Here is a 24277-nt window from a genome sequence, read left to right on the forward strand (position 1 = left end):
TTTCACAACAGTTATGCATATATCCTCATTCAACGGGAACTATGACGTGCCTTTGATGTATAATCCTGGCCTTAGTCATGTAAAGCACTTACTGACTTATTTACTTACTACTAAGTTTGTCTTTGGTGATAAATTGCACTTCTTTTTCCTCTTTGGTACTTTTCCCACCTTTGAGCGACTCACACATTAAAACGACTCATAATCACTTCAAACTGTAATAGTAGTTTACAGGATTTTTGGCATGAACACCTTAAAGACTAATTAGGCTGAAAGCTACTGGAGAAGTAAAGACTTTTGTTCTGTTAAAGAGCTTTTGAGGTAGACATGATAGATGAGTGAGGCTTATCGGTAAGGCTTATGCAATATACTGTACTACAGCATTTGCCCTATACAATGTTGCTTTGATTTAGAAGGCAATAAATTATAGTGATATTAGAGATAGCTGCATACAGTACAGTCTGGGATTTCTTTTATCAAATCAGACTCCAGTCTTCTGTCTCCGGACAGACAGTGACTTTGTATCTATTACAGTTTATTGCAAAACAATGGATGATGATGAAGTAACCTTTTATTCAGCCAGGGCAGAGAGAAACATTTATTTTCACATGCATCTGTTACCATTGCTCAGCCACTCTTTATGTTCTTCTGCTATGATTAGCAGGGATTTTTCATCCTGCTTTGTTCCACTGCAGCACCTTCCTAACCTTACAAGTCAGATCAGTCATGGAAAACCAAACTCTAAAAGGATGAGAGTCAGGCTCAAGTCCAAGCCAACAGCTTTCTTCTGCCCATGGTAGCTGGGTCATACAAAGGCTGAAGACAGAGAAACACCCCATCCCCATCTGGGAATCAAATCCCCCCACAGGGCTGATCAAACGGATATCTACACTTCTCCCATGTGGTATGTATTTGACATGGGGGGGTGCAAGGTCAGTGTTGGTCCCCGCCATCCCAATATCAGGGCTGAATCATGTGGGAAGACATATCTGACCTGCCCCATCTGTGCTTGGTTATCACCAAGTTTCTGGAGCCAGGGCTTGTCATCAAATCCAAATCTACGGCCACTGATATACAGAAGTGTCTGAACTGACCATGTGTTTCTCTCAGTGAAAATCAATTTTGGCGGCTCTGTACGTCGCTATAAATGGAAATCTTTTTGTGACTATGAGTCATTCAAAATGTTTGGCCCATTTAAACAAAAATTGTCCAAAAACAATCCAAAAAAAGACCTCAATGCTATTTAGAAAATAAAATATTGATTTAAACATATTTTTGGAGAGCATGTTGGAAAGATTCTGAAGCTCAAACAAATAAATGTTGCCTTGTATGTTGCTCACATCCAACATCTTTCTGAAAATATCATTTTTTTTAGAATCAATTCATTTTTATCTATATAGCGCCAAATCACAAAAAGAGCGGCCTTAAGGTGTTTTATATTGTCAGTTAAAGACCTTACAATAATACAAAGAAAGCAGAGAGCCCCAACATTCATGTAACCCCCTATAAGAAAGTGCTTTGGTGACAGTGGGAACGAAAAGCTAAACTTTAACAGGAAGAAACCTCCTGCAGAACCAGACTCAATGAGGGGCAATCATCTGTCGCGACCGGTTGGGTGTGAGGAGCGGAAGACACAACAAAGACATGCTGTGGAAGAGAGCCAGAGGTTAAAATCATTAATAAATAAATGCAAAGTGGTGATTAAATACATAATAAATGCTCACTCTCAGTTAAATCTGAATCTATCAAACAGCTCGATGACTTTATTTTGTGTCATCCTCAGTTTTTAAGGCAAGTGAAGGCTTTTCCAATGTTTGTTGAAGATTCTCTTTTACATTGGTTGTAAGGCCCTATCTACCATAAAAGATCTCCCAGCTGGTCTCTGAATATTCAGCTTCCCTCTAAACAAGAAGAATCTCACAGTCCTTTGGTCTTTTTTTCTTTGGCAGCCTCTTCTCCCCACATTAAAGAAGTGTGGATTAAGGATACTGGTGAGGCGATTATGGATGAGTTCTTGGCAAAAGGACTCTAAGGGATAAAACTATGTTCTACGATTGGGTTCAACTCAGTGTCGTATGTTTCTCTTTTTGTTCTGCTACCTGTGAAAAGTCTCTGCTGTTGCTGCAAGCTTATGACTTTCTGGGAAGACAGTTTTCATTTGTACAGCAGCACACAGAGCTGACAGCTAATCCCAGAAGTCTCTGTGATATTGGTTTCCCAAAAACTCCTCCTTTGACTCTTCCCAGAGCACTGCAATAAGACTACATTTTTTGCATGGCTGTCACTTTAGACTCTGTTCAGTGCCCACCACAGTTTTCTAGAGAACAGAGAATATTTTATTGCACATGTTTTTGTTATTACTATTTCGCTGTATTATATGATCAGCCTGTATTTCAGTCTTGACCTCACTTGGCCTTCAAAGGATCCTACTCCAAGGACATTCTTATGTGCACAAGTATGTGAGTTAACAGTTGGTTGTTTTTTGTCTTTGTGTGTTTCTTGCAGAAAAGAATGAAAAAAAAAAAAAAAGCATTCTCAAAGTTACACATTTATATATGAAAATATAAAAGCAGCGTTTGTGTGAGATGTGAGGGCATGGCATTGGTGCCTGACATTCAGTTATTCTCTGACAGGATTTCTTTTCATTTCTTGGTTGAAATGTGTTGGGTTTGACAACAGGGGCAATTCAGGTTACTAACCCACAATGAGTGGGCCTCTACGGTCCGTCTGTCATGCCTGTAATGCACTCTTTTAGAAATACGGTGGGCCCGGCTGGCGTGCATCCAGACCAGTAAAATACAGTAAGCCTGTGCATACATTTGTGAATAAAGAGGATGACAGAGGGAGTGAGAGTGTTTGAGTGGGAGATATAGCAGCAATTTAAGTTCTGTACAGGTTTTCAGTCGACACGTTCTTGTGTGTCGAGTATGTGTGTGCGTTTCTGCTTCACCAGGTGTCTGGAATGCATCTAAGCAAACAGGCAATATTTCACTCGTATGGTCTTTTGTGTCGCTGAACGGTGCACATTTAGGCCTGCAAAGAAAGCCTGAGAGTAACAAATGTTAACTTAAGGCCTCCCTGAAACAATGCCTCTCTCTGTACGCATGAAAAATTCCCCAGCAGCCTGCCATTACATTGTTTAGAATTTATATTTCCCAGAGGCGCACTTTGCCGACACATTCGGATACCAAACAAAAAGGAATGGTTTGCATTTCTCTCTTGCTGCCCTGAGGTAGCTAAACATTCATTAGTCACTGAATTAGACTTAATCAGCTCCACATCACTGTGTGATCAGCTGCAGTAACGCCCCAGGAATGTCGGTGTTATCGTTAACGCTGATGACCGACGCTGTGATTAACGGCACTACGGGGTGTGTTTATCCTTTTTCCTCGCAGCACTTACTGTTTCTTTAACATCTAGAAATAGCATTGCGCATTTAACTCGGTGACTATATTTTTCTTCCATTTAAATTTAAATGTTTCCCTCTCCTGAGCATTTTACAGCAGGAGGAGGAAAAAATAGATAAATATTCCTGTGTCACTGGTGTTATATTACAGCACAGCTGCCAAAAATAAGATGGGACTGGTTGAAAACGGAGAGTATGTGGAATAAATGAGCCAACTAACTTTGGCAGAAAGTTATTTAGCTCATAATAAATTATAAAATAGGAACAGGAAAATTTATATTTATTTCTGTTCAGGCTGACACAAAATCAAGTGGAAATTAGGGTAGAGGGCAAAGTCAATCTAGTTATTTTCCCCCTCGGACTCTATTTTCCTCCTACCTTTCATCCTCGTGCATGCTTCCAGTGCATTTTCACATATTTTAAAAGCCTTAAAGGCAGAAAAGGAAGAAAAGAAAGAGGAGGTAAGTCTGTGAAAAAAGAGTAAGAGAAGAGGACAGAAATAGTTGAGGGTGTGTAGGCCCGGCTCTGACCACTGGCATGCATGAGGAAGCAGCCTCCATTCCACAGGCCAGCGGATGGTTTAGAGACACTACAGAGCACACAGCTCAGCAGCCCACATGCAAGTCCACTGGCCTTCCCCACCCTCGGCTATTCTGGGCCTCTTTGCCACTGTGGTGGCTTTCACTCAGCAACCACACAAATAAAGCCTGAGCAAGAAAAACATGAGAAACTGGAGGTAGAGGAGAGGAGGGGGAGGAGATGCATTGTTTACTGTTTATCTTGTTTTTTTTTTTAATTTCCACTTGCCAACATATGGTTAGGGAGCTGATTTACGGGACTGCGGCGTCGCTAAAACAAAGTCATCTAGCCGGAGTTTACAATAAGCTGGCACGAGCATCTCCCAAAGGTTTAAAGGATAAATCTGCTTTATGTAACTGAAGTCTTATTTTTTCTGTCATGATGTTGTTCTCAGTAAGTGAGAAGGTAAGTACGGGAGGTCAAAGTTAAACTCAAAGTTAGATGATAATCAGTGATTGGCAATCATCAGCTTGGGCCCTTGCTTTCTTTTTAGATACGGTTGTCTAACCGGATGGTTAGTTTTTGAACCTATGCGATCATGTTTCATGTCACTCGTGTTTTTGCTAACAGTATCACCACATTCCCAGTGTCAGCTATCAACTTGGCGAGTACGGTGTCATTAAAGCTTTTACGAAGGATGGAAAGTAAGACTCGGAATGATCCTTTAAAAAGGAAGCACCGCCCAAGTTACAGTTAAATTATGTGAGTCTTATTTTCATTACTCTGCTGTTAAAATACTGATAACATAGCTAAAATTCTAGGATGTGGCGCGGTCACTTGTCTGCCCACAGGAAATGAGCAAATCAGATGCTATCACAAGTCAATAGTAGCGGGTGAGCAGTAAAAACTGACTACTTTACCATCAGTAGATTCACTGAACATAGAGTTTATTTTTTTAAGATTCTTTTAAAAACGTTATTACTAATTCCTGTTAAACTTAAAGGACTAAATTTGATAAAAGAGTATAAAAAGTCACGTCAGAATATTTGTCATGCAATAAAAATACACTCATCATTTCACAATAGTCTCTTAAGTCATCGTATTGTGATATAAAAACCTGTGGCCAATGAATCAGCGTCACCAAGAGCCACTGAGAGGCGGTGCCAGAGATTCTTCTCATTCGTGTTTAATGATTTATCCGTGGGGATGTGGAATTAGTAGTAAATACATGAGTAAATCTGGATGCAGATGTGTGGGATTTGAAAGTGACGCACAACACAAGCATTTGTTTTAACGTTTACCTAAGGAGGAAGTGAAATCCTTGGGATTAAAACTGTCTCGGGCCAAGATATGGTCATGTCTAATGTTTTAAAGTACAATAAACAAACATAAAAAGTAGTATTTCACAGAAGCGAGATGCGAGTGGCAGAATATACAGCTAAGCCCGCAGTTATTCATACCCTGCTTGTTTGTTTTTTGTGAAGCAGTGTATATCATTTACCTAATTAATTTGCCAAAGGGCTCAAATACATAATAGTAGAATAGTACGATTTAATGCTTTTTAACTTTTAACATGGACAGTTAAGAATAATGCAAAATGTCAGTGTTTATAATTACACATACCCGTCATAGCAATCAACAGAATATTCTTTTTGCTTAATCGCATCTTCTACTTTGTTATTGTAGTTCGTAACCATGATCCTGCATTTAACTTCCTGTATCCTAAACCACTCCTTCTTGCCGTAGACGTCCAGCTGAGTTAGGTTGAAGGCCTTGAGTTTCAGCTCCTTCAGCAAATTTTCATTGGCGCTGAGGTCGGGACTTTGAAATGCCCACTTCTAAACCTTCACACGATTATTGGTGAATTTACTGCTGTGAAGTTACGGCATAAACCCAGATTAGAGGTTGAATATCTTGCACTTTCTTCAAGGGTCATGATCATGATCCATTCGACCTTGACCACAGTTCCCACCATCATGCTTCCTTGCTTTTGTCCTCCATACAAAGGCTGTGCCCATGTGTCCAGAAAGCTCAAGTTTTGTTTCCTAAGACCACAAAATAAATAACCAGAAAGCTTCTCCCTTCTCCAAGCGCTGTTTTCTAAATGCCAAATGTGCTTTCAGAAGCATGGGCTTGAGCACAAACATAATGAAGAGTTCACTGAAGTGTAGCCCTTGAAATTTGTATCCACTAGTTTGACAGATTCTTCAGGATGGCCTTGGAAGTGGTTATTGGATTGCTAATGACTTCCATGCCATGACTGGGGACACTTTGAACTTCCAACCTGGAACTTTCAAAGTGTCTGAGTGTTCTTGAGCTTCCCATGATGGATTGTACAGTAGCCTTGTGAACTTGGAATCGTTTTGCAGCCGTGTTTTAGCTTTGAACCTCTTTATGGGCAGTCACAAGGTTCAGGTTACTTACTTTAGTTCACAGGAATATTTGGTCTGCAGTAAATAAGTCATTCATCCACATTTTCAAAACAAACACAGACAACCAAAAACAGACCAACATAACACAACACATAAATAAATAATTATAAAAGAGAATCCACGTAGCGTCATGGGGGCTAGCAAAATCTTGACCTCAAGTCAAAACTGAGCTCCTCAGTCTTTATCACAGTAACATTTGATATATTGGCAACATGTGATTTTAGAATCATGGTGCAGGAAATTTAGATATTTAATCAAAACTAAAATGTTTTGAAGTTGTGACGTTTATAAGAATTTTTGTATTTTGCCTTAAAATTTGAGGATAATTATCGATGTCAATAAAACTAAAAAAGTGTTTATACCTATTGTACCACCATTACTTATATATTTTTGCAGATAAACATAAAGGATAGACATTGTTTCACAATACATAAAAACAGGGAAGGCGTATGAATAATTGCCAGCTTAACTGTAGGTTAGGATGACCCTCAGCTTAGTATATGTGACAAAGAACAGGCAGAAGCACAGCTAGCATTCCAATAAACAAGAAACACTGTGACTGAGCATTCCAGCTAGGGTCCAGCTTGTCCTGACTCCGACTGAAGTGTCTTTGCTTGTTGTGGAATTTTAGTGGGTGGGTGGGGGGCTTCCTCTGGCTGCTGGCTAACACTGTCAACACTGACTACAAGTACAGATAAACCCTGCTTCTCTTTCTGTCTATAGCCACTTTCTTATTTTCTCTAAGTTCTCTTGATGAGGTTGATTGAATTATTTGTATTTTTAAATCTTTGTTCAGATCTCTAGTAAAATCTTCATAGAGCTACTTTAACTCTTGGTTGGACTACTGGTTGGACTACTGCTCCCAGATGGCCACATATGTGCACATCTGGGAGCCACTTTTCATGTATTTTCTATCCTCTGGTTAAAAGTATCTCACTATGGCCGGACATGAGCTCACAAGACAGAAGAATCAAAGTTTTTACTGTCCTAGCTGCTAGTGTGTAATGATATTGTCGTGACGATCAATGTTGGAGAAAGTCTGACATGGGTTTGGCCAGTGCGAACTAGAATGTAACCTTTATGTCCTCTGATAGCAGCACTTTAGGAAAAAGAAGAAAACACAATGATTTAAAGATTTCAGACAAAGTGTTGGATGGTGCAGCAGTTCAATGTGAGATGAATAAAACATTTGCAACTACATGAAACAAGCTCTTTGTAGTTCCTTTCTTTAATCTAACCTTTTATACTGTGTCTACATTCCCATCAGCATAGAAAGCACGATTTACACCGACTGAGGACAGACAACATTAATAGCTGTGAACTCTGTGATGTTGTGTACGACTCACCTCTTTCTTGCCGTGATAGTGAATTCAGTAGATTGACCATTCCATTTTTTATGAAATCATTAAAGATTGATTAAAAGAAAACAAGGAAGCACTACAACTTCTGTTGCTCTTTGAAGCAACAGAGTCTCCTGAGACTACTGCACATGCTGAATTATTAGCTTCGCACTGTATTTGGCTTCATTTCATTGTTCACACTCTATAGTACAGTCTGCAACTGAGGGCATGATTCCAGTGTAATTAAATGCTATTTAAGTCAGGCTATATTATTACATCTTACAGTTTCTTTTTTATTTTATTTTACTAGTTTACCTGGGTTTTTTCCTTTATTAAATTATGGGGGTATTTTTAGGGGCAAGCTTTAAGATGTTCAGCCCTGATATTGTAATAGAGACAAAACACTTTATGAGGCCAGCTGACTCATGGTAACATAGACATCACAGTTTCAATATGCTTTTGAAAATGTTTCCTGGTCTGAAGAGTCGTGATTTCTGCTGTGAAATTCAGATCTTAGTTTAAGGATTTGATGTAAACAACCTAAAAGCTTGGATGCTTCGATCCATCCTGCCTCGCATTAGTGGTTCAAAAAAATTGGGATTCATTCATGTTATGTTCTCGTTGGCGTATACTGTAGTTAAAGTGTTTCAAAAAAAATTGTTCTCCAAAATTTCGATGATGGAATTATGTTTAAGTCACCACTAAATATGGAATTTGGAACTTCTTTAAAACAAAATGTGAAAACCTGGGTGGGCTTTTGCTAGTAATACAAACGAGGTTAACATCAGCTAGCATATTAGCATTCACATTAGCTTAGATGTTAGTGTAATGTTTACTAGCAGCTAACATGGTTATTTAGCAACTTTCTACTCAATTGAATAAATGTGATTCTTATTCACCTAAAGACTCACATATTTATACAGTGTTTTTACTTCCACCTAAACACTTTTAACTAAGATTCCCACTCTCTCACACAGAAGCACAGAGGCTAAAGTCTGGGCAAGTTTGGGCAAGGTGCTAAACTCTAGGGTTTAGCATCTTGCTCAAGGAGTGTTTGATACATGGGATCTCGGATCAAACTACTGGCCTTCTAAATGGCTCCACCTGATCCACAGCCGACCCAAATGTTCAAGTTCTACATATCTTTTTATTTTTTTATGATGTGGTTGATTTTATTAGACACTGAATTATTTTGGATTATTTGGTCATCTGGGAGAGTGCTATACTGACATCTGTTCCTATATTCTTTACTATATTGGTAATGATAGGCGTAAAAGCTCAAAAAAGATATTTTAAAACACATTACAGACTTGCATGGCATTATGGCTTTGGTGTTTTGTACAGACAGTAAGTGGAGCTTGATTTGCACTTGATAATATCTAATTATCTTATTTTGGTCTACCTGAGTAGAGCAGACATAATGTAACCAGATAGACATGACTCATACTGTCCTCACCTTGACATGCACAAATGCTGACTGGATAATGTGTCTGGAGCTGTCGACATCAAGTGCAGGCTGTGTTTAAGAGCAGATTATCTTGATCTTGGATTTATTCTCTTCTCAGCCACACAGGGCTGTTGTGTCTCAGTCAGCAGAGACTAGTGATGAAACTTAGTTTGTTCTATTAAAATAAAGACTTGCTGAGGATACTGAGGTTGAGCAATGTGTCCCGTTGCATCAAATATCCAGTCCTGACAGTGATCCTCATCCACAGCTCGTCCATCTGGTGCATCTCAACACTAATTCTTTAGGCGCCACCTTCTGGCCACATCTTGCCTACATATAAAAAAAGAAAGAAAAAAAAAGCACTTTCACTTTCATTTTACCACTGACTTTTAGCTTACTACATACATGCAGAGTAATTTCAATGAGATAAATAATTAACATAATTTTCCCCTTTACAGCACAGGATGACCTTCATACATAAATTTAAAATACTGACAGCTGAAATGTTGTTGATAGACTGCATTAATCTCTCAGAAGATAAGTGTCATGACCTTGTGTGTTTACATAGTAAATGGAGAGGACAGGGAGGTTTGATCAAAGTTCAAGGACAGCTATGTGCTGCTGTTGTATTTGGCTGTGCTGTTAGGCAATCATGTAGTCCTACCAAGTACTCCATGTTTTGAGTAGATAAACATTTTTATTGTTGTGGACAAAAATCTCAAGAGAAATCTGGCCCACAAATTTGCTAGTGATGTGTATCTCCTTCTGGAGGAATGCTCAGTGTCCGATTGCATGACTGACTGTCACTGCAGGGGAGGATACAAGGAAGGAAGAAATCATTAAACTACGCAATCAAAAGTCACAGAGAGGTCTCTCGATGCAATCGGCCTGTCTTAGGTTTTCCTAGAATTCATAACTTGTTAACCCCAAAAACCCCCCTTAAAGCTGCTGTTGGTTGAATTTTGAAACGATCAGATTAGAAGCCATTGGACCAAATAAATGGCCAGGATGGAAATCTGTGCAACGCAAGCTAATTCACTTTATAACCAATATGAAACGCTGCAAAACTGTGCATGAATTAGAAAACTGGTGTAGTTAATAAAACAACTGTAACACGTTTACCTTTAAAACGCAGTTTTGATGTCATATTGATGATTTGTATAGTCTTTAAGCAACAATCTGACACATTATGGTGTGGTGAGTGCTATCGAAAGTGACTTCGCTTAATATAAGACATGCACAGCACCGACAAGTCAGGTAAGTGAAGACAGTGCCCTAACCCCTTAATGCCTAGTGTGTCATATTTGATAAATACAGGGTTTTTTCAGTTGTTGAGACTTCTACATCAGCAGTGTGATTTCCCCCCCTGAAAACCTGAATAAATTGCATTTTAAGCAATTAAAAAACAAGCCGCCAGATATCACAAATAAATTACAAATTAAAAGTTATGTATGTAAATTTAAATTTTAAAATAATTTTGTCAGATGGCTCAATAAATTTTCTGGCAATTATTTCAGATTTTAAGCTTTAACAGGCTAATCCTCCAACAGGGTCGCCATTACCAAACTTGACCTGGGTGGATCTCGCTTCTGAACCTGGAAGAGGATGCAAATATATATTCTGGCTTCGGTAGAATATGTTTACAGTTTTGGGTATGGCAATTATAATAATTTTTGTTTCAGAACATAGAGTTCATTTATTTCTGTTTGCCACACCATGGTGCAGTGACCGTCAGAGAAGGGAACGGGAGTTTGATTAGACAAGGGAGAAAATGATGTTTCCTGTTTCTACCAAGAAATATTTTTAGGAAAGAAAACAACAGGAAACAGCTGAAATACTCATTTTGTCTGAAGATAATTGAATATACAATGAATTAACATTTTTAAAACATTGTGTTTCTGTTGACTCTTGAGACTAAACTCTGCTGCAGTCCTTTAATCTCCTCCAAGGCTTTAAGTTAAAAAGAGCAGGTCACTTATCACTAACACAAAAAAAATTACTTCTAGTTACTTATTTTTGGTATCTTTTTGTTATTATTATCATTTTTATTTTCTTTTTACATTTGCTTTATTACAAGGTTTTGAGCTTGTCATGTCTTGTGTGGCAGTTTTACATATTTTACCAGCTTATGAAGGATCCAATCAAACAACAAAAGAAAAAACAGACTTGGGATTTTATGTAAATGTCCATACAACATCAACATAAAAATGCTGGGGTTATGGTTAACCTGCCATACAGAATAAAGAGAGCATAAAAAAATTAATGCAAGAAGAGATGATTAATTTGAAAATGATGAGGAGACAGAAGTTCAAGGCCACTTAATGTTCACTTAATCTCTGTTATCGTCTATACTTTGACTGCATTCAGTTAGAAAAATAGTTATTATTTGTGCATACTTTTACAGCTCAAGCCAAAATTATGTAGGAAACGGACACTGATTCATTTGGCAATGGGAAAAGGGAAGACAGCTCGCCATGCAAACATGCAGGAATGCTATTCATGCTGCTGAGTAATACCGCAGTTGGAAGCCGCTATTGCAGACTGACGGGAATACTTTTAAACTGGGATCATGTCTTGGAAAAATATTCATGTTTCATCCACAGATGAAGCCTGAAAAACTAATTTTGGTTAACCCAGTTAACCTGCCAGACACCATAGCATAATCCCCCGCACAAGCAGGACCATGACTTTCAGCAGGAAGAATTTCAGTTTAACTGGGATGCAACTCACAGGTTTGTGTTGATTTTTGTTGGTTTTCTAACCTTGGGGGACGTACACATTAATTCACTACAGCTGAGACTCTTGGCAGACCTGAGGATAAGAACACTGAGTGCTTGCAGCTGAGATAGTCATCAGGTAGTGCTGTGAGTTAGACTTCCCCAGCTCCTCACGAACGTGATGTTGTGCATTCTGTTACACAACAGTAGCCACATCTTCATGGCTGAATGAGTCTTTAAACTATCTGTTAACACGGCACGCAACTGATACAGAAGTTTTTCCTCCCACTGAGGTAGGCATGTCATGCACATGAACACTCCTACTACAAGACCGACAGGGAACAATGAGGCTTCACACTGTGGTTTGTGTGTGCAGTTCTGATAGCGATGCCTTATTTCTCCCACATATTGTTTGACAGCTGTGATGAGCTTCTGTGTGTGCACAAAGGCAATTCTGCGATATGAAAGTTTTGGCAGATGCGTGCTGAGTGGATAAAACAAAATCGTTGACAATATCTGCTCATCTCCAAGCTTTGACCCGACGGGAGCAAGGCCATGGCTGGGTGCGCCTCTCTTATCGCCATATCTTCATCTGTGGGGCCAACCCAGAGCTGCTGGCCAAGCTTTGTTGTTTTTTTTTCTTCTCCTTTTTGCACCACCATGCCTCTGGGTTTCAGGTGGGCTTTTTGTTCCCTGTGGTAACTGGATGCAGGCTGTGGGCTAAGGAACAATACAGCTTTCAGAGAGCAAGGAAGAAACTGCACGTAGCGATTCCCACGGCATATTATGCAAGGGAACTTCTCATTACCCCTGTTTTCAAGAAAGTGTGCTTACCTCCCTCTCTATAGGCTAAAGGAAACATCCATTTAGAGATCTCATGTTCATCTTCCAAATCAAATAAACACAGTCAACTTAGAAAGAAGTCATTTATGTAATTCACCCACTCGTAAGGTCATCAAAGACATTTGTTGGTTGTTTTCTTTTCCCTCCCCTGAATGAAATGTTTCTCAAACCATTAATCATGAACTTGTCTTTATGTGCAGATTAAAAAAAGCATGAAGGAAGAAGAAGATCAGCTAATACTAATGTAAATAAACAGAAAAGGATGATTAAAAAAAATACAAAACTCAATGATTTTTGGCCTTTGCCATAATTCAAGGTCACCTTTTTGGAGATTTGTATTGGACATGATATATGTTGATAACTAGATAACTAGGGAAACTCTATCAGATAAAGCTTGATATCCTTGAAGATCTTTTTTTTAGGCTTTAGTGTTTCTCTGTTTAATCAGACCATGTAAGGACAGTTCCATGACTGCAGAGTGCAGGTCCAAGGTTTATGCAGTGATAATACGTGTGCTTAGCAGTTTTTTTTAAATCCTGGAGGACATTCTGCTCAGGCTCACTGCAGAGAGACACTTGTGTGAGTGAAGCATACACAGCGGTGAGTCATTGTTTGTGCTTATTATTTCAGAATAATTGCTACTAGTTTTACATAAAAGGAATTTTAAAAACTAATTAGATGACAAAGCCTTTGCACTTTCGTTAGAGATTGTAATTGTAAAGAACATAACATTTTGAAGCAGTTATTATCTGTGTTTTCTAAATGCAGTTCTGGCACATTTGCTATTGTAGTGGACCTTGATCACTCTTTGCCTGATTATTAACTCGCATGTTGAAGCCAAGTTGAGAAAAAATTGAAGCGAGGAATGTTTAGAATCTGAAAAATAAATTGACAGATGCAACAAGTAAAGTTTAAAAAAGGTGACTGCAGTGCAAACATTGGAGTGCAACAAGAAGGAAAAGGATCTGAATGGCATATAAGGATGTTGTTTGTGCATTATCCATTTCATATCAAAGCTCACTTTATCAACATGAAGGACATGTTTCACAGAGATAGTTGGAAGATAGGAAAAGGCATGTTCTGTGATTTGTTTTTGTTCTGTTAGAGTGTAGGCCTGTACTGCCACGTAGAGCATATGCGAGCACACGTTCAGCTGAATATACAGTAATGTGCAAAAATCTTTAGTCAACCCTATTTCATTTCTTATTCTTCAGAAATAGTTTTCCAGGATTCTTGAAAGATGTCAAAGCTCTTCTTTACATGTTTGCTGCCTTTTGTTCTGTACTCAGCCAATCCATGGTTGATAGTATTCCATTATGTGAAAACTTTGAAAGCCCTTTAGACAATCTGGAGAGCCTTCAAAACAATATAGTCTGTCTCTTGGGAAGAAAAATAAAAATAGGACAGGGCTAGATCAATGCTGTTGCACACTACACAGTAAGCAGTATTAGAATTGTTAAAATTAGAGCTGGAGCCTGAGAAGTCTCTTCCATCAAAGCCACATCGTGCTCTATGCATGTAAGCACAGTGTAGCACAGATATGCATATTTGACAGCCAACAGGGTTTTAGCTGCATCAGTGGGAGTAACTGAAATGGTCCACCCACATTCTGCCTGGTGAAATAGAAGCAGTGGCTCTTACACCGTTGCTTCTCCCAAATGAACATACTCAAAAGAAATCAGTAACTAACAAAATAAAGTTTCTTGTGCACTGAGGGTAGAGGGTAGAAAGGATTGCTTTTATGAATGGCTTAAATACAGACAGGGAAGCAGACCTAATGTAAATTTGGAGTTTTCTTTCTACTAAACATGTCATTAGTGGCCCTGTGATGCATTAGTGACCTGTGCAGGGAGTATCTTGCTTATCACTCTATGACAGCTATGCCATGAGAACCTTCTGTCCCCTCAGAATAAGAGGTTAAGAAAAGGGATAGATGAATAAATTAATTAATAATTTTAGAAATGTCTCATTGAAATTTAAAATGTGATTTTCAAGAGAAATCTTGTGACAGCAGAAACTGCAGCGGTGGCAGAAATTACAACAGATATATTCTAATAGCTATGCATTAAATATCTGAAGTGGCCAAAAAAGGGCTCAATAAAATATAATGTAGAACACAGATAAGGCACAATAGCGCAGTGACAAAAGTCATTGCAATACAGGCTTTCTTTATTATTATTATTTTCTTTTTTTCATATATATATAGCCCATTCATAAACTCGTCGACAGCATTCTATTTACCAGTTTAACCAAATATATTAAACATAAGCACACAGAACCATCAGCAATCAATTTTTGTTTTTGGCACATAACCGGAACTCTTCCTTTCGGCGCCTGAGCCAGCACGGAATGTTTTTGCTGTCGCACCAGATAGCTGTCAAGCCGACAAGTGCCTCCTTCCCTACCTTACAGTAAGGTGTATATTAATGTCACTTTTCATTACTTTTACGTACATTTTGTTCATGTAAGACCTCGAGATGATTCTCTGTTACTGAAAGCGATCAATTTATGTTTTTGTATCTGTGTGACGTTAGCGTGTCGCTCTGTTTTTAACGTTGGCACGTCGTTTGGTAACTGGCGACTAAGAGCTAGCAGCATAACTTCATGATATTGTAAGCTAATTAACACAGATATCTTCTGTGCTTCTAGTGAAGCTGTGGTATCTCATAGGGTACTGCTAAGGAAAACCGTGAAAGCTTTTAAATTTCTTAATGTGCTCGGGCTGCAATAGCTGCTGTTTGACTGCTGGCTGACACGCTCCCTTGAAGATTGATCCAATTATCTGAGGCTAGCCACTACTAGCATGTGTCTTTGTTTAAACACTTTGTTGCTGACTAATGTTAGAAATTTCAGTGCTGGCAGAGTCTCGTTTTATGTGTTTCATATCTGGTGCTTCGTTAATCAGAAAGGGGTTTAAATGCTAAAGTTGGTCGGAAGTGTAATGTGAATTTAAATGCCATGATCATTTGTCTTAAAGAAAGCAAAGTATAGCCTATTATCCAAACAGGGGAATGTTGTTTTCCGTATAGTTAAACTCTCGCTGTTGTGTCCTTGCTTCACTTTTAGTAGACCCTGTGCAGGCAAATCTTTCTGCAAGAACTAAGTACATATTGAAATCAGTGTTGACAATGCTCCTTTCAGACACTGATCATTCATGCAAGTCATGAGACACATGTGAGTGAAAGGGCTTTTGTTTTTCTCTGTTAGCATGGTGGAAAAAAATTATATCATGGAAAATTTTCAATATTTTCCATTTTTTTTAAGGATGTGAAAATCAAATATATTTTAAACCCATTATATTGAAGCTATAGTGTTTCAAGCACTTTAAAAGCTCAAAAAATGTAGCAAACTTATCATAACATATTAAACTCATTTTGAGGAAATGGCTGTTCAAACAGTATAAATACAATATATCTCTGAGTTTAGTTCAGTTCACAAAACCACAGTCATGTAGAAGAATGCTGGCATGAGAGCTGCGCTTATGATAATTATAGACACCCTTCATGGGGAGGGTGAGCCACAGAAGGTCAATGCTGAAATGGCTGCTTGTTGGCAATAGTGTTGTATCAAAATGTACTCATGCAAAGCTGACTGGAAGGGAGAAGTGTGGTAAGAAAAGGTGTGAAAGCAAAAGGGATGGCCGCAGCCTCAAAAGAATTAGCAATTCATTAACTACAATCTTCCTTTCACAGCAAAGTTTCTGCAGTCAGTGACCCTCAGGTTGTTTTTTTTCTTCGCGTATCTTCAGGTTTGCAGGATGGCCCAGACAGACAGCAAGGTACTGGTTTTGGGAGCGTTGGCTGGAGTGGCTGGTGTCGGCTTGGCTGTGGTGTGTTACCAAAATTTTAGGTCTCGGCGAAGAGGCTCGTGCCTGGGATTCCAATTTCACCATACTAATGAGCAAGGGTATGGTCTCACGCTGGTGGATGGTCCTGGTCTGCCCAGCGGTCAGGCCGAAGTGCTGGATCGCCTTGAAGCCCTGATTCAGTGTGTGTCAGAGCTGAAGGATGAAATGAAGGCGTTGAAGAACGCTCTGCCATCGCTGCAAGACCAGGTCAGAGAGGAGTTCAGGGGACGTGAAGAGGCACGGCGAACTGGCTCTCTGCACAGGACTACGCCAACACGAAGGAAAAGAACTGCGGCCACTGTCGCTGAGGCCAGAGCTACAGGCCGGAGCTCAGAGGAAGCAGAGAGTGAAGGAGGGTGAGTACTTTAAAAGCTGAAAACAGTTTTCCCTTTTTATTATCTGGTTAGAGATTTCTTAATAATGTCTGAGCAAATGTACAACAACATCAGAATCTTTTCCATTAACAGATTCTATGACAGTAATATGCTTTCCTGAATTGTCTCTCAGCAAGCCATAGAAGTCATTTGACTTCCTCCAAAGCGCTCTTTTGCTCACATACACGTAGATACATATAGACTTAAACTGAAAATATCAGATTAACAGGATTCACACACAAAATTATGCCCAACCTAAACAAATGCTACTTTTTACTTACAATTCCATCCCATTACACCAGCCTCACTAGCTGCAGCAGTTTTGAATTTTGAGTGATGAAGAAGCCGCTAGATCGAATAAATAGATACATCTACAGCACGTGAGGTGCACATATTTTATGTGCACCTCATGTGCTGTTAAGGAACACACACTGCATGTGGCCAATCTGCCAATATCACAGTACTAATGCTGATACGCTGATGCAGGAAGTGCAGTGGCTCAATAATAATGACATATTTGTAAAGTAAGACTATTGTGTCCTTCACTGTTCTTTCTTTGTGAATTATAGAATAGGGATTAAGTGAGTAACACTTAGTTTGTCTCCATAAGTCAGTTACAGACTTCTCTATTGCAATTTCTGGCTTGGTTTCATAATTGTTACACCCTTAACAAATCTTAACATTATCACAGAAGCGAATCTGTGTTGTAAGAAAAGCATGTGCTGCAATTAAAGTTAAACAAAAGAAAATGCACACTTGTGGTCTGTTTTAAGATGTGGGAATGAACAGGCACTTAAGAAGAATTCTAATCTCACTTTTATTTCATGTTCTGTGAAGGGAAAAGTATATGGTTTTCTGTGGTTTCCTGGGAGCCAAACAGCTAGTTAGATTAAAGTGACGTGAAGTGAGTCACTGAGCAAAAAGGGAACCTGTGATCTGGCTAAAGCAAAAGCCCAAAATGAAACAGAAAGCACACGCAAAAAAAATCAAGAGTTCCAATTTAATACAACAAAACAAAACAGACACTTTGATAAAGATGAAGGGGAAGATGGGACTGATTAGGGTTTAGAACCAGATGTGGAAACTGTGACTTACCTGTAGTGATTTGCACTGTTTGCCTGTAACACAACCATTGTTGTGGTTGTGTTACTAAGGCAAACTATAGAACCAGTGTGTGAAATCATATAGGTATCCAGAGGAGTTATCTGCTGCTAATCACATGTACTTGATTATCTGAGCATCAGCAACTGTAAATATGCTGAACGCTGATGTTTTATCAGTTTGCAGGTCTGGAGGCTTCAGGTGTGTTAGTTGCTGAGGAGGACAGATATCAGCTGTTTGTTCAGTCTGGGAAGGGTTATATAGTTGTTTCCTAACAATTTGGAGTTCATCATTTATACAATGAGAAGGATTGAATAACAAGTGAATAACCTTCAAGACGAATATCAATATTCCCAGGAGTGGACATCCCAGAAAATTCACCACAAGGTCAGGCTCTGCAGCGCTCAAAGAATCTCAGACATAACTCCTCAGTTAGAATGTTAAATATTAGCCATGCCACCGGACAATGATCCCAAGCAAAGTAGCAAATCTGCAAAAGAGTGACTGAAAAAACAGTCCAGTCAAAGTCCAGATTTCAATCTGACTAAAATGCTGTGCATAAGTGAATGCCCACAAATCTCCCTGACCTGAAGCAAGAGTGGGCTTTTATATCTTCATAAAGTATAGAGTATGAATAAGTTTTTATATGGACACAAAGAATCTGTGACATTGTTCCACCGTTTGTCCAGCACACTTCACTCAGTTACACCCCATGAGCCTGTAGAATATAACAGTTGAGTAAAAGGTTTGAAAATATCTGCCTCACTTTATGGTTGAAGAGCAATAAATGTAATTATATTATAATCAGTTTTATGCTAATTATCTATATCCATACAATCATCAGGCTGTAGTCATTTCTTACTGAAAGTAGTTCTAATCACAAAGAAGCAAACAGAAAAATAAACTGCAGATAAATATCTTAACAGGTGGTGAGTGGTAAATTAGTTTCGGGTTAGTTTACACGTTAACAGCCGTATTTGTTGATCATTATCTGCTTTTAGGAGACTTTTGGCCCACCTACTTTACCAGTTAAACCCGCTTGCTGTTTTTTTGCATTAAATTATATATGTGACAGTATGTAGAAATGCCTCAGGTGCTGCAGATAACAGCAGACCAATCAAACACCGCATGCCCAGTCATCCACCCCCTGCCAAGATGTCTTGAACTCATGCCAGCCATAGATAACATGTCTATTGTGAATGGACAACCAGCTAAAATCTCATCTTATCAAAACATTATCAGCAGTTAAATAAGGACGATTAATCCGGGGCCTTAATATTTTCACCGGTTAGGAGCACTTAAGTTTTTGTTGGACCCAACAGAGACAATCTGAACACGCAAACTCTCAAACTTGTATAAACTGTGAGCACCAAATCAGAAAGAGGATATTTTAGCATGCTTTATCCAGCCACTTAACCTGGATTGACCCCCTGCTTTATTTATGGAGGAAGTGGAGTATGTCAAGTGCCAAAGAGACATCACAACACTGGGTGCAGCTCTATTCACATCCTAGCCGCGCTCTCTTTAGGTGTGCAGTGAGCCTTGGATCAGAGGTGCATGACTCCTCCCCATCTCTGTTACCATCCTCCCAGTGATTATCGTACTGCCTTGGAGCAGATTTTTTAAAAAACAACTTAAAGTAGGCCAACTGAACATCCAGCGTGCTCTGAGTGTTTAATTAGTGGTGTGCTTGTTGCTTGTGCCAGTAGCGCATGAATTACTTTAGTTGGATCTTATTTAGAAGACACCAGGAGCCCTCTTTCATGATGTATAAACTTTTCAGGTCGCTACCACTGTCCTCCTGATTGGCTAAAGAAACAGTTGGGAGGTGTCAGACTGCCCTCTAGCAAATGTGTTCACAGGTTTTGAGTGACAGCCATCGGCCGCATCAAATGCTCCTAATTACAGTTGGGGTTATTATGCTTTAAAAGACATCACATCATGCACACACCTCCTATAATTAAAGAGCCTTTCCTGCCGCTCTGTTATTTGTAAGAGCAGAGGGTGTGGGGGTTAGCTGGGAACAGTGGAGTGAAGAAATTCCAGCCCCTTAGGGAGTGAGCGGCGTCCCCCTCCTAGTTAAGATTTCTAATCCTCACATCCATTTTCAAAAGCCTCTTCGTGTCTTTTCAGCCGTCTCGAAGCACAATATCTCCACAAATTATCCCCGTAAAACCCACACTCTAAGCATTAAGTAGAAGATATTATGAGTTTGCTGAAATCCAAATCCTTAAGATTAGCAAGATTAGTGCATTTTTTTTCACATAAACATTTCAGGTTAACATTTTACCTCTCTGTAGGGGCAGGGATAGCTCAGTAGGTAGAGTGGTGGCCCCATGATCGGAAGGTCGGGGATTCGATTCCCCTGAACAGCTACCCTGAGGTACCCCTGAGCAAGGTACCGTCCCTACACACTGCTCCCCGGGCGCCCAGTGGCTGCCCACTGCTTCACTGAGTGAATGGGTTAAATGCAGAGAGGGATTTTCCCCACGGGGACCAATAAAGTACACTTTCTTTCTTTTCTTTCTTTCTTCCAGAAAAAGCGGGTGAAAAAGAAAAACTATCTTAATCTTTATGATTTGCTAACAGCACAGAGGAGAAAGAAGCAGGTTTCCAACAGAGGGCATCGTGCAAGTGTAAACAGGACCTTCAACCAATCCGAAAGCAAGCTCTGCTGCAAAACATGATATGTGCACATCGTGACCAGGCAAAGGCACTTTTTTCTACCTTTCTGGAGGTCATTCCTTCAAGTGTAATACTTTTCTGTTTGCATAATTGCAAAGATTATTTTTATGAATCAACTTTGTCCTCTGTTTACAAAGAGACTTCAAGTGTGACCAGTGTTGGCAGTACAGCCTGCCTCCAACCTGAGTGCAATAATGTGTTTTACTCAAACAAGAGAACAATTAGTGTGACATAATGGCAGAGTTACAGAGCGGCGTAGTGTTGATCAAAAGCGGGTACAGGGTCAAAAGTTCCAGCTGTTTACTCCATTCACTGCTCATGTGTCACGGCGACTTCCTCAAAGCTACCTTTCTGCAGGTAAGCAGACCCATCAATCACACTGTCTTTGTGCCAAGCTGTCAGAGGCCTCATTTAAAGGTGTCTTGTAGGAACTTGTAAATCCTCAAACAGTTCCCACTGAGTTTATTCACATCACGTCGCTGTAGCTCAAGGACATTACCACTTCTTTTTTTCCTTTTCCAAAAAAACAAGCATTTATGACATCGGATAGTTGTTGATTTAAGCAGATTTAAGAAGGAGTTTTGTTTAGCGGCGGGCAAGCCTGATCAACACACAGAAATGTTTAGAAAAAAAAAAGAAGTTCATTGTCTGCTTTGTGATTAAAAGATTTAGTCTAACTTCCCTGTGACGTCATGCAGGTGTTGCTTCGCAGCTGTCCATATCCACTACATTCACGTCTATGTCCTCAGATTATTCTTCAATGAAAGGCTATTAGCCAAACAAACACATCTGTTAACTCGAGGAAAATAGTTTATACTATGCACCCATTTCAGCTGTCTGATGCGTTTCTCGTCAAATTGGCTGGTCTCTGACCTATATCTGTTAAGTTTGACCACCCACGTCTCCCTTTTAGGTTGCTTCTTTATAGACCCGATCTTATAAACGTGATGCAAAAAAGGCATTTTTTTCCATTAGCATTTTAATCTGTTAAACAGTTTCAGTCAAACATTGTTTAATCAAGTTTTCGCTGTACAGTATTTAATCCGTATTTATATTAGAGATGGCACAATACCACTTTTTTATGTCCGATACCGATATCATGAATTTGGATATCTGCCGATAGCAATATAAATCCGATATAGGATATATATATATTCATAGTCCACCAACACTGATCAATCTAATAAACTTAAACCTACACCATCCTCCCTATTGTGGTATTTTAAAGAGTACTTAGTGGAAATATTAAACAACCTAACTAATAGGGTTGCCAGCAAAAAAAAGAAAGAAAGAAATAGGGACCCCCCCCCATAATGCTTAATTGACGTAATCAACTTGAATTTAAAGCACGTGTTAAAAAAAATGCACAGAAGTCTATAATTTTTCTACAGTAATTAAATAGATTCAACATCTTTCTTCAACAGAATTGCAAAGGAAAAAGTACAGTAGCTTTCTAGGTTATAAATTTGACTTAATAGTTACTACACTCAACAAAAATATAAACGCAACACCTTTGTTACTGCTCCCATTCCCCATGGGATGGACGTAGAGACCTAAAATTCATTCCAGATACACAATATAACCATCCCTCCCAAACAGTGGTCACAAATCAGTCCAAATGTGTGGTAGTGGGCACATCTGCTATATTGAGATAATCCATCCCACCTCACAGGTGTGCCACATCAGGATGCTGATCTGACATCATGAGTAGTGCACAGGTGTACCTCAGACTGCCCACAACAAAAGGCCACCCTGGAATGTGCAGTTTTGGACTGATTTGTGACCACTGTTTGGGAGGGATGGTTATATTGTGTATCTGGAATGAATTTTAGGTCTCTACGTCCATCCCATGGGGAATGGGAGCAGTAACAAAGGTGTTGCGTTTATATTTTTGTAGAGTGTATATACAAAAATGGATTTCTATACATTTTACATCAGATGAAAACTTTGGTTGTAAGATTCAGATAATTATTTATTAAAAGCTAGACATGAGAATTAGAAAGAAAAGTATGTTTTTGTGCCCCTCTTTCCCTGTTAATGCCCTACCTGCCCCCCTGGCAAAACTTTGCTAGATCCTGGTGTAGAAAGTAATCTTAAATAAATTCTAACAACAGCTTATCAAGCTTAAACGTGCTGCTGTTGTTCAGCCCGGTTTCCTCTTTCTGCCGCAAAGTGGGTGAAAAACAAACAAGAGAGACGGGGGTCGCGACAGAAAAGCCGATCAGCTGATTGTTGATCAGTTTCAATTTGAAGTAGCAGCAGGAGAGGGAGGGAGAGAGAGGCAGTCGCTCCATATATCGGTTGTTAAGCTTAACGTGGGAATGCTTTACGAACATTCAGAGATGAACTTACACACTTGCTTTACTTCTCTGGGATAGCTTTCTCCAAAATGAAATTCTGGTTTGGAAGCACGTAGTGAGGCTCCAAATGCTCAACCAGACCGCCAACAGGTCTCGCACGCCACTCTATCACGAGACGCACACCGCTCAGACGTGCTAAGGTCATGACCCGGGTTACGCTGTGTCGCTAGTTTTGTGAGGTGCTTTTGTGATATTTAATGGATCGGATTACATTTTTTATTTCTCTCCGATATCCGATCCAGTAATTTAGGTCAGTATCGGACCGATATGTAATATTGGATTGGTCCATCTCTAATTTATATTCAGATGATGTGGTATAGAGAGTAAAGGTTGATGCTCACTCATCTTAATGAGATCGGTTATTTTGCAGGTGGCCATTAGCACTAGGGCTGCCACGATTTGTCGACTAGTCACGATTACGTCGACTATCAAAATCGTCGACGACTGATTTAATAGTCGACGCGTTGTTTGAAGCTTTGTAAGATCCCAAAAGACGCAGGAATAAGTAGCAGGATTTAAGAGTGTAATAACGGACTGAAACAGAAGATGGCAGCACTGCATGTACAAGGATGCCAGCTGCCGTTAAACCCCGAAGAAGAAGAAGAAGCAGCTGTGTCCCAGAATTCATAGCGCGGCCCAGCTTAGTTTCCAACAATGGCGGCAGCTAGTTAGTTTTAATATTACTCTTATTATTCTTTCTGGGTCACAAAATAAACGTTTAACATATTTTCAGGCGAGAATGTAGCTGTGTAAACCTCAAATATCTGCTCAGTTTATCAGGACACCACATATTTTCAAAAGCGCTCCGACGTTTTCGGAGACGTCTGTTACCCACTAGCTCGATAGCTAGCCGGGGGCTAGGTCACCCACCGCCGTCTTTCGCTACTCAGGTTAAATATATATGAGTCACTTAGATAATTTAAAAATGTTGTTGTTTGGCTTTTTTTTTTTTGTATTTTATTTGTTCCTGAGTAAATCGGTTTGTCTGAGATTAAAGTTATAGTTTTTACACAGCTGAATAAACGTCAAGCAGACAGCTGATTATCAGAAGTGTGAGATGCTGGAGAATATACTCCGTTGTCCTGTTATATTTTAGATAGCAAGGAGTTTATTAAACTTCACCGAAACAATCTGCAAATTTCATTAAAATTTAATAAACTATCATCTTGTCTTTATTTTTAGTTAGCACCTTAAAAGCTTAAAGCTGTA

At 39.3% G+C, this 24277-nt stretch overlaps 1 protein-coding gene across 6 annotated transcripts in view; it reads left to right on the top strand.

The window, feature by feature from the left end:
• The first annotated feature begins 12010 nt into the window (after positions 1 to 12010).
• rmdn2 (regulator of microtubule dynamics 2) overlaps positions 12011 to 24277 on the top strand; it is a 43020-nt gene continuing 30753 nt past the window's right edge. The window contains exons 1-2 of one of the 6 annotated variants that reach the window (XM_026189721.1): positions 12011 to 12151; positions 16450 to 16904. In XM_026189721.1, coding sequence (XP_026045506.1) covers positions 16459 to 16904 — 446 coding nt within the window. In that variant the 5' untranslated portion in view covers positions 12011 to 12151; positions 16450 to 16458. Of the gene's footprint in view, positions 12152 to 13249; positions 13302 to 14885; positions 15118 to 15163; positions 15314 to 15756; positions 15876 to 16449; positions 16905 to 24277 lie in introns of those variants that run through there. The other 5 variants (XM_026189719.1, XM_026189720.1, XM_026189717.1 and 2 more) reach the window with 5 other exon arrangements.

The sequence above is a fragment of the Astatotilapia calliptera genome, chromosome 13, assembly GCF_900246225.1.
Source record: "Astatotilapia calliptera chromosome 13, fAstCal1.2, whole genome shotgun sequence".
Lineage (NCBI taxonomy): Eukaryota > Metazoa > Chordata > Actinopteri > Cichliformes > Cichlidae > Astatotilapia > Astatotilapia calliptera.